This window comes from Phaenicophaeus curvirostris, chromosome 6, assembly GCF_032191515.1.
Source record: "Phaenicophaeus curvirostris isolate KB17595 chromosome 6, BPBGC_Pcur_1.0, whole genome shotgun sequence".
NCBI lineage: Eukaryota > Metazoa > Chordata > Aves > Cuculiformes > Cuculidae > Phaenicophaeus > Phaenicophaeus curvirostris.
In genome coordinates, this window is record NC_091397.1 from 14320262 (window position 1) to 14338854 (window position 18593).

General features: G+C 37.7%; 1 protein-coding gene across 2 annotated transcripts in view; it reads right to left on the reverse strand.

Annotated features, from left to right (window-relative positions):
* Positions 1 to 3745: 3745 nt before the first annotated feature.
* Positions 3746 to 18593, reverse strand: part of CCNY (cyclin Y) — a 129524-nt gene continuing 114676 nt past the window's right edge. For both annotated transcript variants that reach the window (XM_069859345.1, XM_069859346.1), the window contains 3 exons: positions 18230 to 18396; positions 13482 to 13644; positions 3746 to 6521 (listed from right to left, as the gene is read on the reverse strand). In XM_069859345.1, the coding sequence (XP_069715446.1) occupies positions 6405 to 6521; positions 13482 to 13644; positions 18230 to 18396 (447 nt within the window). In that variant the 3' untranslated portion in view covers positions 3746 to 6404. The remainder of the gene's footprint in view (positions 6522 to 13481; positions 13645 to 18229; positions 18397 to 18593) is intronic.

Consider the following 18593-nt stretch of genomic DNA (forward strand, 5'->3'; position numbering starts at 1 on the left):
ATATACCCAATTGCTTTCCTAGGATACAAGAATCAGTCCTCTAGTTTCCTATAAGATGGATTGATGCCATGCTACATAAAGCACCATTAAAGTACACATTCACACTAAGAACTCATTCCTATGGTAAAATAAAAGGTGGCAGTAACAAGTAAGTGAATTATTTAACGTTACAAATGCAGACGGTGATTTGGAAATCTAAGACATTTTTACTTTTTGTGTAAGGCAACTACATCAAGAAGTCAGAACATATTTTTTCATCCATTTACAACTCTGATAGTACTAATGCAGAATTACTGTAACTACAATGATGGACTTCGTTTTTTGGGGGTGTGTGTGCATGTCCTGCAATTCATCTCACCCTCATACCCTTGACTTCATAATTAAAGGGAGGTGTCACAAGCAGAAGACTCTCTTTACTCATCTCCGTATACAATGTTCACACTGATGAAGCCTCACAGCACCATCAAATTATCCCCAGCAGCTTTTGTTCTTAACAGAAGCTGGTTTTTTTGTTTTGTTTTATTTTTTTGTCAAGTCTGCCTTCAAATATTATTGATCATATTCTAGTACTTGATAAAGCCAGCTAAAGTTTTCATATACAGGATGAGTTTTCACTTTAAAGCCACAAAAAGAACAGGATGTTCTTATACAAATATGGTGACCACCAATACTTTCCAAACACTGCTAGACTGTGTATCAACACCAAGATAGTTCTGCCATTCTAATGCACAATATTCAAGATTATTTGGTGTATGTATTTTACATGTTGCTTCTGTGCCATTTGCTCAATACAACCCGGGCTTCCTCCTCCTAGATTTATGGCAGTACAATCTGCACCAAGAAATTTAGCCTTGTGCTACTTAAAGTATGATTAATGTCTGTTGGTATAGACACCACAGAAGACACAAATAAATTTGCCTGTCTTTATTTCCTGGTTTATTTTAAAACTATGCACATCAAATTCTGCCTTATAACCCTTCTAGCAAACCAATGCCCATCTTTTTGGCCTCTCCTTTTTCCACAGGAGAATGTTTAGTGTGCCTGAAATACATGAAAGAAAAGTATGTGGTCACAGGATTATCTGTGTTGCTTAAATATAAGGCAGCAAGTGTACCACAGCAGCCAGTTCCCAAGAGGCTGTTCCCATGGAAAATAATTTGTACTGATGTCTAAGGTAAAGGGGCATGAAAACTCAGAGGCAGTGAAGCGAGAAAACATATAGATAAGAGAAGAATTAGCTCTAGACTTAAGTGTGCTGCAGAATATCTTACACAAAGGAGGTGTCTTACTCTAATGTCTGGTTTAGTAAACCATTCACCACATGAGTAAATCTTCCTCTGCCTTTTGACTGTGTGCTTCACTACCAGTGAATTCAAAGGGGGCAGCAGCACTATTTCCAAAGATTTTTTAGCTTCTAAGTTTTACTGCATTAGTTACCACAGCATCTCAGTCTAAGTGTCAGAGATGCAACGACAAACAAAACAAAACAAAGCACGAAACTAAATTATGTAAGCACACCGAGTAAGCCAGAAATTGTACAGTTTCACAAATACAGGTTTTTTTACACTTTGTTATTTGCTGCTCTCAATAGTCTGTAAAGACTATTGGCAAAAAATACTGTCCAGTGCCTTAAGTGATCCTTACAAACTCACAGAGATTCTGGACAACTAATGCAGGTATACTCTTGTCATCTATCACCATATTAAGAAGTGGTTTTAGTGTACCATCAACAATAAATACCTCCAGCTAATAACAGCTGAAAATCTCCACTAATTCTGAAATACACTACACTGGTGCCTGGTGTAAAGGGCATGAAAACAGAACTCTTTTTTTTTTTCCAAATGAAATTGCATCAGACCAACCATTCTAGAAGAAACACAAGAAATAGTCTATTTGCACTGCTCTGCCACCTGCCTTTCTTCAACCTGTCATCCTGTCACATCTTTCTTTAATGGGAAGAGCCTGCTGACCACGTCCACACAACAGAAGTAAACGCAAGCACAGCTTTCTTGGCTAACAACTTCAGTCATTTTCAACCTCTGGTTCTGGGACTCATCAGTGACTTTTTGCAGATTGTCTAGAGGAGGACCCAGAAAAGCAGGTTCATACATACTATGAAACAATATTTTTCAGCATCACAATCTGTGTCTGCGATCATTCCTTATGGAATGTTTAGACTATGGTGTCCTTATGAGCAGCTTCTCTTCCAAATCTTGGTTCTTTTTTAAAGCATGGTGGTCACTACATATCTTTTGTCACTACCTTTGATCTACGCAACTTGAACTCTCATCAGTTCTGTGGTTTCCTCATGATGTGGTTCAGCACTTTGAATGTAGATACTAACATTTCCATATGCATCTGGGTCACTTTCACGCAGGTACGTTTGTGTTTATATTTGAGTTGATTTTTCAGAAGCTATTAAGAGACACTAAGCGGACAGTCCACTGCAGGCAGATGTTTTCAACTGTCAATTCAAGTAAAAAAAACCCAAAATTCTGATTACAGAAATGTGTTCAAAGCAGAAGTAAGGAGAATGCTAAAAGCTAGGTTGACCAAATTCCATACAAAGACCACATAGCAACAGGGAGCAATATGAGTCTGCAGTGATGTGCAGCACTTCAGTCAGTAGTTTAAACATGTCATTAGAAAATGCAATGTTCCTTACCAACAAAGGATCACTGTAAATAATTTGTTGCTTCAGCTGTTAAGGCTTTGGTTTTTTTCTGGTTCTGCCCTTTCAATTCCTCTACCCCCTCCCATCCACTGCTATTTTTATAAACAGCCAAGACTACCAGATGTCACTGTCATCTGCCACCAATACACCATCACACTTTTCTGATGAGGTCTTTGCTGCTTCTACTCTTCAGGTTTCCAGCATTAGGAAAGCTAGGAAGTAGGGAAAGAGGTGTTAAAAGACAAAGTCTGAACTAAGACTCTATAAATGTAAACAGTTTTTTCCATCATGTCTTTAGTAAACATGATAAAGCTAAATAAGCTAAGGGAAACTAAGCCATATATGCTGCTCTATCTCTCAAAACAAAAAAGTCAAATAAAGATAAATAAAAAATACTATTTTTGAAAAGGATACAATTACCCTGTCACGGGGCAGGATTTTGTATGTTTTTAGCAACAGAAAACATGCTTCATTTGAAAGACTGACAGGCTTTATGGAAGGTGGAAAAGGTGATTTGACTTTTTTTTCTTTTTGCACTTTATCAAGTGACTCCAGTGTTCTTACCCAGTGTCTGCCAGAAGGAGATATATATCACTGACAAAAAATTCAATAGATTAAAAAAATGAAATACAAACAAGTCTGCAGATGGAAAGAGGAATTAGGAAAACATCTCTGGGCTGCAGAGGAATACACAAATAGAAATCCTTACAAGACGCTTTTTTTCAAATATTTATCCAATTACCAATGCATAAATGACCAAGCGAATGGCCCACTGCCTCAACATATAAAAATAATTCATTAAGACAATGATGCTTGAAGGGACAGGTTTATTACGTCTCCTACACCTTTTCGTTTCTGAGCTGGTGACCAAAGCAATAATGAAAACCTTAAGCCAGAAAACATTTACAGCAAATTTAGTTTCAGGTTCTGAATGAAAAACACCATGTATTTGTGCTGTTAATTAAAACACTATTTGGTTCTCCTCCCTTCTCACATCTCAGGTGATTCTCTGACCTTGCAATGGCATTTCCATACAGTAATGCTTAAAAAACTACAGTAAACACAACATAATCCTAAGTAATAATCCATTTTTAATTACATGGCATAGAATACCTTGCAAACAAAAGACACTCATTAATATTTACTGACAGGTACTGTATTTTTTGGCAACCCTGGAACAAACCAGAAGAAAAAGCAAAGAATTATTCTATAATAATGAGTGAAAGAAACAAAATGTAGAGGTGATCTACATCTAAATCCAGGATCCATCTAAATGCAAAGGATTCATACAGCAAAACTTAAACTAAAGAAAAAATCCACACTTACAGCAGATTTTTTTTTTAATTCTTAGTGCAAGAAACATAACCAAGTTAATCACAGAATTGGTACGAATTAAGAATATGGAAAATTCTCCTATACAGAGGTAGAGTCCAGTGCACAAGGCTAAAACGATATTCAATAGTCTAAACAAGACCGAGCCAGGTTTTACGGAATCCACTTTTTAAAGTATCAGACTGTATGTACATACATACAATAAATAGACTATACAATCTTTAAAGTAGTTTAATAAACTTCACAAAAATTATAGTAGATGCATTGAGATCTTTACATAATCCAAAGTTCATATCTCTATCACCCAGAAATGGATAAAACCAATATTCCTGATATCAAGTTAAATGGAAAATAGTTTAGCGAAGTGTTGATAAACCAAAATATTTTACGCATTTTAAAGCCTAAATTTATGCTTATAAAGGATGAATTTCAAATACTCTGTAAATGTTCCTTTTGATTCTATAAGTAAAGAGGTTTCAAATGCTGTAATTTGCATTTATATTGTTACAAATACTTCCCTTACATTCCATGTTCAAGGGAAAAACAGACTTGGATACTCACAGTTCTGATGTATTGGCACAAGAAGTGATGAAGATTAGATTATTTTAAAGGCCCAAAAGACGTCAGGATAATTTATGGACAAAAACTTCATGTCTTAAACTACACAAATCACATTAGAAAGTTAACAGAAAACTGTGTGGTATTACTACTTCAATCCTGTCAGTGCCTCTGCTTGGAGGCATCTGATTAGCATTGCACTGGAAATCAAGTGTGCATCTCTGGGCCCCCGAGGATTGAAACAAGCCCATAGGGCTTAATAAAACAAATGCAGAATCGTTATGGTTTACCACAGTAGTGCGTAAATCAGGGATGTCTGTTGCCACTCATTTCAGCGATAGTCCAAAGAAAGGATTTCAGGGAACTGAGAGTTTTTAGCTGTATCTATCTATCTAAATGGTTCAAACAAAAAAGGGGGCAGGGGGAAATCACCATGGGGTGTAATAAAGCAAATACGGCTCTACTGACAAGTTATTTTCTGTAAAATGTTCTTGCAGATTCCAAGGGGGCAACAGCCACAGTAAGAGGGAACAAGTAATGACAACAGAAGAGCATCATAACCAGAGCTGAAAATTATGTTCACAGTTTGGTTATTTTAAATTTCTGTAAGCACCTACACTGAAAACCACCAGGGTTTGTATCTTTGTCTCAAAATTGAATATACTTTTGACAAATACCTTGTTAGGATTTCCATTCTGCTCTTCGACAGGCCTTCTCACTGGAACAATTTTTTTTTTTTTTTATTTTATACAAACAGACTCACTTTGATTTAAAGTAAACATATAAAAATCGAGGATATTGCTTGCAACAATGGACCTAGAGGTGAAGGAATGAACTAGTCGGGCCATAAAAAAAACACAAACAACAACCAAATTCTGGTAAACTTCTAAACTCTCTGCTATGAAAATCTGCAAAAAGGATCACAAGATCTGTTGCAAATTTCAGAGATTTGGCCCAAGTCTTATCATCATCATCTGAATACTTTAATAACTGTATCTTTATATTAAGGAAAAATAAATGATTCCAAGAACTCAGGAAGGCACACGCACCCAAGTATACTATAAATAAAACACATCATGAAATTACGAAGATCTTCTGATCCCTGTACACACTTTTGGTTCAGCACTATGGTCAAGTTCTCTCTTTTGAAAGACAATAAAAGGCATACAAGAAATATAACATATGCATAATAATTATGAAGAATAATGCTAATAAGACAGCTTACAGAGAAAAGTGCAGTGAAAAAAACCCAACACTATTTATTCAGGGGCTTGTGCTACTCTAAATACAGACTTTGTATCTGCTGCTGTGCAAGGGGCAGAATTTATCCTGGGACGCAGCAATGAGGAATGCAAAACTCAACAAAAAATAAAAAAGATAGTAAGAGAAACCTTAAGGATGGAGCTCTCCCAACTTCATTCCTCTAGTGCACAGTCATTTGACTATGTAGTTTATTTTCATGCTGCCATTTTGCTTCATGAATACAGCGTTTTAGAAAATGGCTCAGTTCTTAAATATTTTTCTGCCTCTACTTAATTTTTTGTTTCTTCTTCCAAGGACCAGATTTGCTGTTTCCTCATAAAAAGCATAAAGCTGTTAGTGAAAATGAGAAAAAAAAATTCTTGCCCATCTTCTCTCCCAAACACCGATTTCTCCATTTCTCCTTCCATTAGGTATTTTATTCGTGTGCTACACAATGGGGAGGCACTGTAAAGGCAGCTTGACAGATTTAAAAATAAAAAAATCAAAAGTCTTTTCTTTAGTCGCCCCACTCCCGCCCACCCCGAAAAAAATGGATGGATGAAACAGTACGTCCGTAGGAATATTCCAGTCTCCTCTGTTAGGAGATAATAGCAGGAGACCATCTAACCACAGTCAGATTGTCAGCACTGACTGACCGTTTCTTTGCAGCTTTCCTGAAGTCCTTATATTTATCTTCACATAAGCGGGAAATGGCCTGTAAGACAAAAGAATGAAGAAAAAACCTCAACTACATTGACCACAGCTGTACAGGTAAAATAAATGTAAACACAGATTTCTAAATATTGTTAGAATTACAGAAGAGCTCCTCCCCAAGTCCTCTTTCTCATCTCATTAATCTTAAAGGAACATTGATGTTGCATGCCCACCACAGCTAGTTTTGAAAGGAAAGGGACAACTCTTCACGGCCAACATTCCATGACGGTCGACTCTCCAGGGGAAAACCTTCCACAGGGAGGGTTAAGGCTAAGGGGAGGGTTAGGGGCTCCCTCGGTAAAGTTGTCCCCAGGAGAGCTGATCATATAGAGATGTCCCACAGAGAGTTGTCCGAGACCTATTTGGAAGGACTTGGCATATTTCAAGCTTTTCCTTTACGAATTAACTATCACAAATCTCATCAAGGTAGATGACAATGATTTACTCATTGCTATATTGTAACTCACTATAGCACTTCACTGGTGAAAAGTGTGTAAAATGTAATAAAACAATTACAGAAACTGTAAGTATATTTGGAGAATTTATAAAGAGGATGGCTTTCCAATTTTTTATTTCCTAAAAAGTCTTGCAGTAATTATACTTTTCCCTGCCGATAAATGGTCTGGCAGAATAATCGCCCTGCTTTGCTTACAGAGCTGATCTTTACCTGCTTTTCAGGAGGAGATGGTGACTTCTGCGTGGTCAGCCTATCTTATACAGTACCAGTGGGAAAGGTAACTCATATTCAGAATTATTTAATTTGCATTAAAACCAGACAGAAATGTTAAAAACTTTTTAAAAAGAGAGGCAAACATTATTCATATGTCAACTCCTATTACACCACACAGGAGTTACTGCTTTGTGTTTCTTCTACTGTTTTTAGTCAAGTTTAAAACAAATACTTGTTATGGAACTCAAGCACAAATTTACTATGCCCTAAAATAGTATGTCTATTAAAGTTCATATGGCTGGCACAGGCTACGGTTGGCTCCAATCGGGATGTTAACTCTGGTGATCAAACCCGCAGAACTGCAGAGAAAGCTCACTGCAAGTTGTACTCAAGGTCAAGTTAAAAAATAAGATTAACTAAACCAGTATTTTTATTTACTCAAGGATGCCTTTAAGTGGTCTCTTAAGATAAGATGTTTAATAAAAAGTGCTATACAAACAAAACCAATACAAGTGTTTGATCACAAAACAAGGCAATACAAATAAACAGCCTGACTCCACTAATCATCATTTTCTTTCCTAAACTTTACTTCTATACACAGCAAGTTGTAACTTAATTTCCTTTTATTAAGCCCATTCTTGAACAGTTTTCTTTCTTGGTGTACGTGAAGAGAACAAAAGAATAAAATAACACAAATATTCCTATTCCTTTGCAGACCATAACTTAAACTTACTTCAAACTGCTTAATAACATTTTATTTCTTTTAACTAGGACTCTATGGACTAAGGAAGTTTATGCAACTCAACCAGACTTAAAATCCAGTAGATGAATAGCGTTTAATCATGAAATAATGTGCCAAGGAATGACTTGGCAAACAGGCATACTGAGGCGGAGGTCAGCTTCTTTCAGATGACAAATCAGGCTACTATCTTACTTGAAAATTGCTTGTTTGTCAGGAAAATTTCTGTTCCAGCACTTGGGTCAGACAAAATGTAATTTGGCTTGGAAGTGGCACTTAATACTGGCATCTCTAGTCCCTGGTTAATCATATAGGTAAGAAACACATTGATGGCTGTTTAAAGCTATCCTGTATGTAAAGATACCTCTTAATTTGCAAACAATTTACAAAATTGACATTTGGAGCCTATTTGGCAAGTAAGTTAGTTAACTTTAGCGTAACATATGGGGAAGAAAGACAAAAAAAGAAAATTGCAAATATTTATTACTAGCCATCAGTTAAAATAAATCCAAACAACTTATAAAAAACCTTTGCGTCATCTGATATTTCTATTGCTTTTATTGCTAGAAAAAGAAACCAATTTTTGACAGTTGCAAGTGACTATTTCTTATATGAAATCAAAACATTCTTAAACATAAAAACACAATTTCAATTACATGAAATTTTGTTGGACTTGATTGTAATATCTGATATGAGCTAGAAAAATGCATACATATATATTCTTGCACTCTGTATATGCACACAGAAGTAGAAGTCAGTTCCTCTACTGAGTCAGTTACATGACTCCAGATGAGATTTATCACTGGTGAAGGGAGTAGGCAAGGAGAAAGGAGCAGGAAGAAAGGCACTAGTAGTAGTAGTATTAGTATAAATTTTGGCTGCATGCACATTTATGCAGAGCAGGAAAGCAGCAGGGCTGGCTATGGCTTCACTGTTGGCAATACACAAGTGCACACAACTGCAAGTGCCACAACACTCCCCAAGAGCAGATAAACCAGAATCAGAGAGAATTTGGCAGGAACAGACAACACAGTCTGAAAGGGCTATGTATAAGGGAAAAGAATTAAAAGAAGAACAACTAGAAGTTGTGATGATGGGGGTTCTCCTTTATTTTTGGAGAAGAAGAACAATTGTGTTACTTCTGACAAAAAAGCAGGAAGCTTTGCTCTCCCTTCACTTTTTGGCTAAGAGTGTTCTGAACATACACACAGAACTTCAATCACTGCAACAACAGGAAGGTGGAGAGATATAAGGCCACTTCTCTACTTGTAACTTACATATTTTTCTCCTCTTTTTTCTCTGTTTGATCTATAGGACTGTAACTCTTCAGGGTCAAGAAAATACAGAACATCGTTCAAAGGGCTTGAACTACGTGGTCAAGCCCTATCCTTACAATAAAAAGCTCAGAAAACATACAGTCAGTTAAATTGGGAGTGCACTAACAAAATCCAGGCTTGAAATGAGCATACTCCTAAGACTGCTAGCAGATATAGAATTATAGAATCATAGAGTGGTTTGGGTTGGAAGGGACCTTAAGACTATCTAGTTCCAACTACCCTCACATGGGCAGGGACACCTTCCACTAGGTCAGGGTGCTCAAAGCTTCATCTAATCTGGCCTTAAATACCTCCAGGGATGGAGTTTCCACAACTTCTCCAGGCAACCTGGTGCCTCACCAGCCTCATAGTAAAAAACTCCTTCCTAATATCTAATCTAAACTCTTTCAGCTTAAAACTATTATCCCTCACCCTATATACTACATTGCCTGATGAAGAGTCTCTCCCTATCTTTCGTGTAGCCTCCCTTTAAGTACTGGAAGGCTGCTACAAGAGTAGGCATGTTTTGTGGACTGACTCCAAGGAGCAGAATCTGATGCATGTTTAGCTCAGCACACAGGAGAATAATGAGGTGCAAGAGTAGGAAATTACAAAATAGTGGATTAAGGTTGGTTTGATATCCAACAACCTTCTTGGCCGAAAAATTTCCCATATAAGAAAAAAGTTCTCAGGAAAAGCAAAGGAAGCCTTGACATTTGACTAATTAAAAGGAAGGAGAAAACACACTGCAACATATGCTGGTTGGAACAAACTGCTTAGGCAGATGTACAGACTGAATAATCTAATAAAAGGTTATTTGCCATTTTTAACTTGCATCATGCCTTACAAAGCCAGGTAGGGGGGGAAGAATAATGAAAATGGTTTCTGGCTAACAAGTGGACTGGTATAACAGCTTCAGGACACTTTCAGGGCACAGGCTAATGAAAAGTAAGAAAAAAATTACTTCAATTTAGTCATTTAAAAGAGAAAGCTACTTCTTAAGTTGTGGGAACATTAAATAAGGAAAAACTATCCACTGCAGATGCCCCAGAAAGTGATATCATTTTTGAAAATGACTATAAACTCTTACAACACCTCCAAGCTGATGGATCTTGTCCAGTATTTTCATTCTATGGAAAACAGTGTTTACTAGCCTGTTCCATGGTGGTCTTGGGTTTTGTTTTTCATCACAGGTATGTCAGCCTCATGATATTTGCAGAAATAGCAATGCAGATTCTGCCACGCCAGATCTAATATACCAATTTTAGATACATAAAATAGCTTGAAAATGCAAAATTAGCAAAAATTAGCAAAAATTAGCAAAAATGTATTATAATATAACCATTTCTCCATACAAGGCTTTTTGTCATCTCAAATGTTAGATAATTAGTTGTTTTGAATCCCGAGGAAAGTTCTTTCAGTTTACCAGACAAGGCAAATCCTTCCACTGCATACGTACATTCACTATGAGTCTGTTACCTTTCATCACAGACTGCAGCTTTTCTCTCAGTATCAAAAATATCACAGTCTCTGTGATACTACATCTACTCCACTTGACAATCCAGGCAACTGTTTTAAAAACAGAGCACTCTGGGACGAACAGCACATGAGAGACCTAGAAAAGTGCTGCAAATGCATTTTGATAACTCTTGGCAAGCTAAATGCTTTTCTGAGCTCAAGGAACTAGGCTATAAATTATGCTGTCAACTAGTTTCAAGGACACGCTAATGATAACCAAGTATTGCCAGGGAAGAAGGCAGCTCCCACCATGTTCCCTTCCTTCTGGTTACTGAATAGAGGCAAGGAGCTGGTAGAATCATAGAATCATAGAATAACCAGGTTGGAAGAGACCCACCAGATCATCGAGTCCAACCATTCCTATCAAACACTAAACCATGCCCCTCAGCACCTCGTCCACCCGTGCCTTAAACACCTCCAGGGAAGGTGACTCAACCACCTCCCTGGCAGCCTGTTCCAGTGCCCAATGACCCTTTCTGTGAAGAATTTTTTCCTAATGTATGGTAGACCAAGTTGGTTTCACAGCAGATATTCCATACTGGGACCAGTGCCGTTTAATATCTTCATCAATGATATTGATAGCAAGATTGAGTGCACCCTCAGTAAGTTTGCAGATGACACCAAGCTGAGTGGTGTAGTTGCCACACTGGAAGGATGGGATGTTATCCAGAGGGACCTGGGCAGGCTGGAGAAGTGGGGCTGTGAGAACCTCATGAGGTTCAACAAGGCCAAGTGCAAGGTCCTACACTTGGGTCTGGGTAATCCCTGGTGTCAGTACATGATCAGTGATGACGTGATTGAGAGCTACTCTGCAAAGAAGGACTAGGGGGTGCCAGTCAATGAGAAGCTCGACAGGAGCTGGCAATGTGCACTTGAAGCCCAGAAGGCCAAGCATATCCTCAGCTACATCAAAAGAAGCATGGTCAGCAGGTCAAGGGAGGTGATTCTGCCCCTCCATTCCTCTCTTGTGAGACCCCACATGTAGTATTGTGTCCAGTTCTGGAATCCTGAACATAAGAAGGATATGGAGCTGTTGGAACGGGTCCAGAGGAGGGCCACAAAGCTGATAAGAGGGCTGGAGCACCCTCCATACAAGGATAGGCTGCGAGAGTTGGGCTTGTTCAGCCTGGAGAAGAGAAGGCTCCAAGGAGACCTTATATCGACCTTCCAGTACCTGAAAGGGGCCTGCAAGAAAGCTGGAGAGCGACTATTCATAAAGGCTGGTGGTGATAGGACTAGGGGCAATGGGTATAAACTGGAAAAGGGCAGATTTAGACTAGACATAAGGAAGAATTTCTTCACCATGAGAGTAATGAGCTGCTGGAATAGGTTGCCAAGGGAAGCTGTGGATGCCCCATCCCTGGAGGTGTTCAAGGCCAGGCTGGATGGGGCCTTGGGCAGCCTGATCTAGTGGGATGTCCCTGCCCATGGCAGGGGGGTTGAAACCCACTATTATACACACAGACAGTGTTGGGCAACAATGTGTTTTAAATCTCTTCGAAGAGTAATTCACTCGATCTTAATATATGTAATTAATTTATTATGAAGATACACCCTTTAGTAAACTCCCTCTTTTCATTTAAGATTAAAATCCCAATTAATTTTATTTTTTTTAATTCTCTTCAACAGAAACAAAATCTGATGCAAATTTACCTAACATATTCTTACATTCCTATTGGAGGTATCTGCAAAATTTAGAAAGATCATTTTGAAAGAATAGGAAATACACCTTTATGAAATCTGCTTTGATTTTTCCTCCACCATTTTCTGTTCCCATTAAAGTCACAAACAAATCAATTAACCTTCCCACGCACCATTTTCCCTCACAAAACAGTGTATAGTACTGCTTGCCTGTTTTACAGGAGCACTAGGAGTTTCAGAACATGCAAAGCTCACTCTAACGCACAGGCAAACAAACTCCAGTGAAAAGCTGTTTATATAAAGACATGCACTGTTAAAAACAGTTAGCATCTAATGACAGATTTCAAAATTCGTAACAAAATGTGTGCACACTCATGATAATGCCCTTATTTGAAAAACTTCAAATCAGAAAGTTTAGGAAAAACAGATTCCTGTCTTGCAAAGTGCCCACAATTGGCTGATGATTTTAAAATCCCCGTATCTGTCAGAATTCATAGTGCCCTGTATTTCACACATCCAGACCACAAGACATGTGGCTTTCTGCTCATGGTATATTCAGATCTCATAAGCATTCATGATTAATTCACTGAAGATGTGTGCTCATTTCTGTTTTCCTGTTGCTGAGAAAAATATCACAGGAGATAGCAGACTTGGATCCACATAAAGTGGAGCAGTAGCAGATAACAAGCACATGGAATAGTTATTTTCAGCAATACCTGCTAATATTCTGTGCTTTAAGGTGGATAATTGGTTTTAAGAAATCAAATGAACACACAAAACCAGATTCTGAACAGTCATTGTAAAACTTGTGGGTACTTTTGCAAGGAAAATTCAGACAACTGAAACTGAGAAAGAAATGGAAAGCAAGGCAAGATATGAAACAAATCAGGCCAAAAGCTATCCCCATGTCCATGAACATCCAAAGCACAAACAAAACACTTACTAGAATATCATGTGCCCCAATTTTCATATCTCGTGGGAATGATGGGAAGAGATGGGAGAAGGGAGAAACAATGCAAAAATTCCACATCTTCCTATATATTAAAGTCAGAGGAATCTAGAAAGAAAATATCTTACCTCAAGTTTATACGCCCGATCCCTGCTGAGGGGCTCCAAAGGAAAACTCAGGTTATTTGCTTCTGCCAGGGAACGCAAATCAAAATAATACTTGGCATAAACACTGGAGGGAACATTAATATTGAACTGCAACAGCTCAAGAAACTGGCGTTCCAGCTCATTCCTGCAGAAAGAAGATAAAAGTGAAAACATATTTCAGATTCTGCATTCCAAATGCAATTTACTTTAAATTGCAAATAGTATAAACCAAGTTCATATTTTATGCTTGCCAGATGCAATTATCCCAGCGTAAAGTTTGACCTAGTCTACCATATTCTATCGGAACATGTACACAAATGAGGAACTGAAAGAAACTGCAACTTGCAGCTGCTCCTGTGACGTCAATCAAACCCAGACACAAACTTTTCCTAGCAGAAGGGCACCTTTATCGATTTAACTAATACAATCTGGGGAAAAAATGGTAGCAGAAAAAAAAACTTTCTTGTAGTTGCTGCTGTAGCTCCACTAGGTGGATCTGCATGCACAGCAATGCAAACACAAGATGCAGGCAAGCCCTGAATTTGTCGGACATCTCTCATAAATGCTGCAAATGACTGAACCCTAGATTACTGAAGAACTTATTTACTCTCTTCAGCCTTTCATAACCATTTAAAACCAGTCATGGGAAACCTGATTTTTTCAGCATACCATATTAGCTTTATGAAGAGAATGAAGAATTTTTTCCCTAGGAGACACAACCAAAAGTCACAGTGGTGATCACTTGGTTTTCAGTACCTAAACCTAATTTGTTTGTCAAAATACCTCATGGGAACAGAGGTCTCATTTGAGCTCCCACCCCATGAAAACTTTGGTATAGCAATCCGTTATTACTTACACCAGCACATTAAAAAGTATGTTAAGAAATAAGGAAATCAACAAAATCAAGGACTAGAAATATTCATAAATTGCACGGTAGCTAGAAATCCTACATACTATTTACACAGGGACATATGATATATTCAAAACAGTGCTTTTAAGATACGAGAATAAAAAAAAAATAAATGGGTGGTAAAAGCTGTACATGTTTGCTGATGAGTATATGGACTGCACAGCTGTATTATCAGCAGGTATTGAGTGACTATGATGTTGCGTTTAAGTTACATTTTGACTGCAGTGTAATGTGCAAGGAATGTGCAGGCAGTTGGCAATAGAAGAGGAAGGATCTGAGGATAAAAAGTATTAGTACAGTAGTTTTTCAACACACTGGTTTTTCTTCTTCTCACTCTTCACTCTTACATTACTCTTGTATCTCAATCATTGTCTTTCCTTACCTTCAATCTCTCTCTGCCACAATGTTAACATAACGAAAAATATTAATTAACTATCTAGAAGTTGGATATGGACTCATTGGCATGAATTCATACTGTCGAAGACTACAGCTTTTAAAAAAATCCAAATAGAAAAATAAAAATTGTAAGACATCTATCAATAAATATGGAAGATCATCTTTAAAAGTCCTTTTTTACTGCAAAGAGTTTACTTTCTGCAAGCTAATCCTAAAGGCCTTTGTTAATGGATAATATAAAGCCAATTTTAATGTAGAGAGATTAGCTGTACCTTTTTGAAGAACATCCCCATATCTTTAACAATACACAGATTCAGATTCTTACTATCTCCTAGCTCCCAGATTTGAAGGTTAGATCAGCAGACTAGCTACATGTAAGAAAGAACAAAAAAAAAACCAAACCAAAACAGGTATTTCTTATTTGAGCTAGTGTAATTGAATTCACCACCATACCCTTCATCAGCCTGCTTTAGCACAAGCTGTCCTGTAGCCACCCCCCAAATTCACAAAGTAACTCGAAGTAACACTACATAGATGACTAACGACACATACTACACTTCAGTCCTCTCAAGGGCCCCATTAGTCTTTAGGCACAGTTCAATGTACTGTTGGTGACTTACAAAACTCAGAAAAGTCTGCATTATGTTTTGCAAGATGCACTTACATTGAATGACTCACAGCACCTGAAGATTTTGACCTAGAGTTTTTCTGCATAAACAATGAACACCTGCGTCTTGTGCAGAGCTAGACACTTCAAAACCATAACACTGCACTGTTCCAACTACCTGATAAATAAGAATGAAAAAAAAATGCACCACACTAGGGATAGGAGTTAAAAATAACTTGAAAAAAATGGCAGTCTGAATATAAACATCAGGTCAACAAGCACCAAAATCTTTGCTGGAGGATTCACCAGGAGTCCCTAACACAAAGCCAATGAGTCAGATGACCAAATATCACGTAAAGAGCAAAGGCTGCCCAAAGGCTTCTGGTTTTGCCATTTGTGAAACTCTAAAATCTTTAAGAAAATGTTGGGAAGATGAACATTTGAGGACAAGGACTTATCACAGTTTGACTTGGGGAATGGGGAGGGCAGGAAGAGGACCAATGTTAGCACAAGTGCACGGGTCTGCCATGTGAGTAATGGTGTTATGAAGGTCCAACTGAAACTTCTAACAGTAGCACCATCACATGTGTTGTGTCAAAAACAATAACCTCATTTTTTTTTTAATTTCCTTTCACACCATCACAGCATGCCTCAGCACCTGTCTTCAGAAAAAGCCCTGAGAATCAGCAACTTCAAAACTCGTATTTATCACCATTCCTGATTAGTATTGTCATATGGCACAGTCAAATCTGTCAGTCTCCTTCAAGCTGTTCAGCACTCTACTCCAACTCCCAGCTTCAGAAATACTTTTAAAAGCTCTCAGATTTGCCTTGAAGGAGGAGTGAGTGGAGGAAGGCCCTTACTGCCACTGAATACTGGACAGCACAAGAAAAAGATCAAGAGAAAAGTAGCTTAGCAAAATCATTCAAGACACACTCAAAAACATCAATGAAGCATTACCACATTATTCTGCATGGAATAATAGTGCACACAGAAATGTGAAGAGTCTGATTTTAGCTTCTTGTCCTACCTCCTCTGGCTTTTATTTTGGAAATCTCATTCTGTCTGGGTTGTTTCAGAAAAGAAGTATCATCAATCATCCTTAAAGTAGCTTATACATTTTAAAACACATACTGAAATGGCCTTAAGTGGTATTTCCCACCTCTATTTCAAAATGAGAGTTTTCCCCAACACTAATGGAAGTACCTACAGCAAGGCAAGCTTTGTACTTTTCACTTTGACTCAGGAAAAACCCCACACATTACAAATTGCTTGTTAATACAAATTTAGAGATAACTTTCCGAATATTTGAGCAATGACAGCTACTCAAAATTTATATGTCTTATCTAGCAGTGTATGAGCATGCTTAATTTAAAGCAATCAACTGACTCCTGACATTCAGTCTTTCCCTTATAGATCATTTTTAACCCAGCTATAAATCTGATGAACTATTAAGAAACTAATTGAGGGCTGCTTTAGCAAAAATGCTTGTCCTTTCACTGCTTTGATTGCAAACTGAGATTCAAAAAATATTCTGGCTGTATAAACATTTCTTCTCATCTATTTCCCTCCTTCCCTCCATCCTCCTCCCAGAGTGCTTATCCACAACACACTATCTTCACTGGCTGCAATTTAAGTCAGCGAAAGCAGAGACAAGTCTATATGCTTCTCATTTCACGTACTTAGCTCTTCTTAAAAGATCTCTGAAACACAGAGATACAGTACTAAAACGTCTTTCTAATAATTTCATTGTTCTTACATAAAAAGAGGTGCACAAGTAGACTGAAACGTCACTTTCCAAGTGCATGAGCTGCAGTGGCCTGTCAAGGCATCTGCCTCCCCCTCGGCACCATCCCAGTATCTATTCCAACTGCAGCCCTTCCAGTACCACTCTTGGACACACAGCAGCTTAGGTAAAGGGCACCTCAAAAAGCATGCAGGGTATGGGATTCAGCTCTGACCGTATAGATGATATGAAACCCAGACACTTCAGCCTATATATGTAATACCTGCTAACCAACCAAACAAAAATAACACTTGACTACTCAGTGAAATAAGCATTCATTTTACTATTTGTAAACATTGAGCTCTTAATTGTATTTATTCTCATTACGGTTCATTTTATTGTTTTTGGAATATACTCTTACTATGACTTGGGAGAATCTAGCCAGATATCATGACTCTCTATGTTGTTACAATATGCACTTCTTAAGAATGCTATCAGGTTAAGAAGATGAAAAAATGGAAATTTATCTTTGAATACCTTGGAAATGAACTCAGCAGGATGCAACAAAAAAAACCCCAAACTCAAAAGCACTGATTTTGAATAATGGCAATAAATAAGTGGGTGATCATTTATAGGTCATTAGAATCACAATTCTTTTTTTCCTGCCTTTCATGTTGGTCTACTGCCTCTATAGAAACCTAGCATGAGATTAAATGTTTCCAAAGTGAATACGTGCAGGGTCATGGGATGTGCACTTTTTGTCTAGTCACACATTTAAATGTTCTGCAAGTCTATTTTGATCACTGTGCATGAACTTCCAGTGGTAAAATACACTTCAGCCAGAAATGAAAAATAATACACGTTGACCATGTAAGCAACTGTCAAGCAGACCTCAGGTTATCTATCTATCTATCTATCTATCTATCTATCTATCTATCTATCTATCTATCTATCTATCATCTATCAGCATCCACCTTGTTTAGATACAATGCAGATATACAAACTTTACATCATTTATGAGAGAACTTCCCATCCCCCTCATACACACTGATCTTAGCAGTCACTGACAAAGACAAACACAGTGAACTCACATGTCTTCAACCGTGATATCTTTCAGGATCTGGCAGTAATCCACATTCCACACTGCCTGGTCATCCCAAACTTTGGATGCCAGTAGAATTGCACCCAGTACAATTCGCTTCCAGTTTGCTGGACAAATATCTATCTCTGCATAAGTTAAAAGTCTTTCAAGATATACCTGTGGAAACACAATAAAGTATAAAATAAACTATTTTGCTATTAACTAGAAATGAAAAAGAAAACTAGTCTCATAAACTCATTCCAGCAATTTTAAACCAATATTCTGTTCTCAGGAAGATTCTTTTATAAAAGCTGTGGGTTTAAATGCATACAGTTATGCCAAGCTCAAGACTGGATGTGATAAATTCATATTTC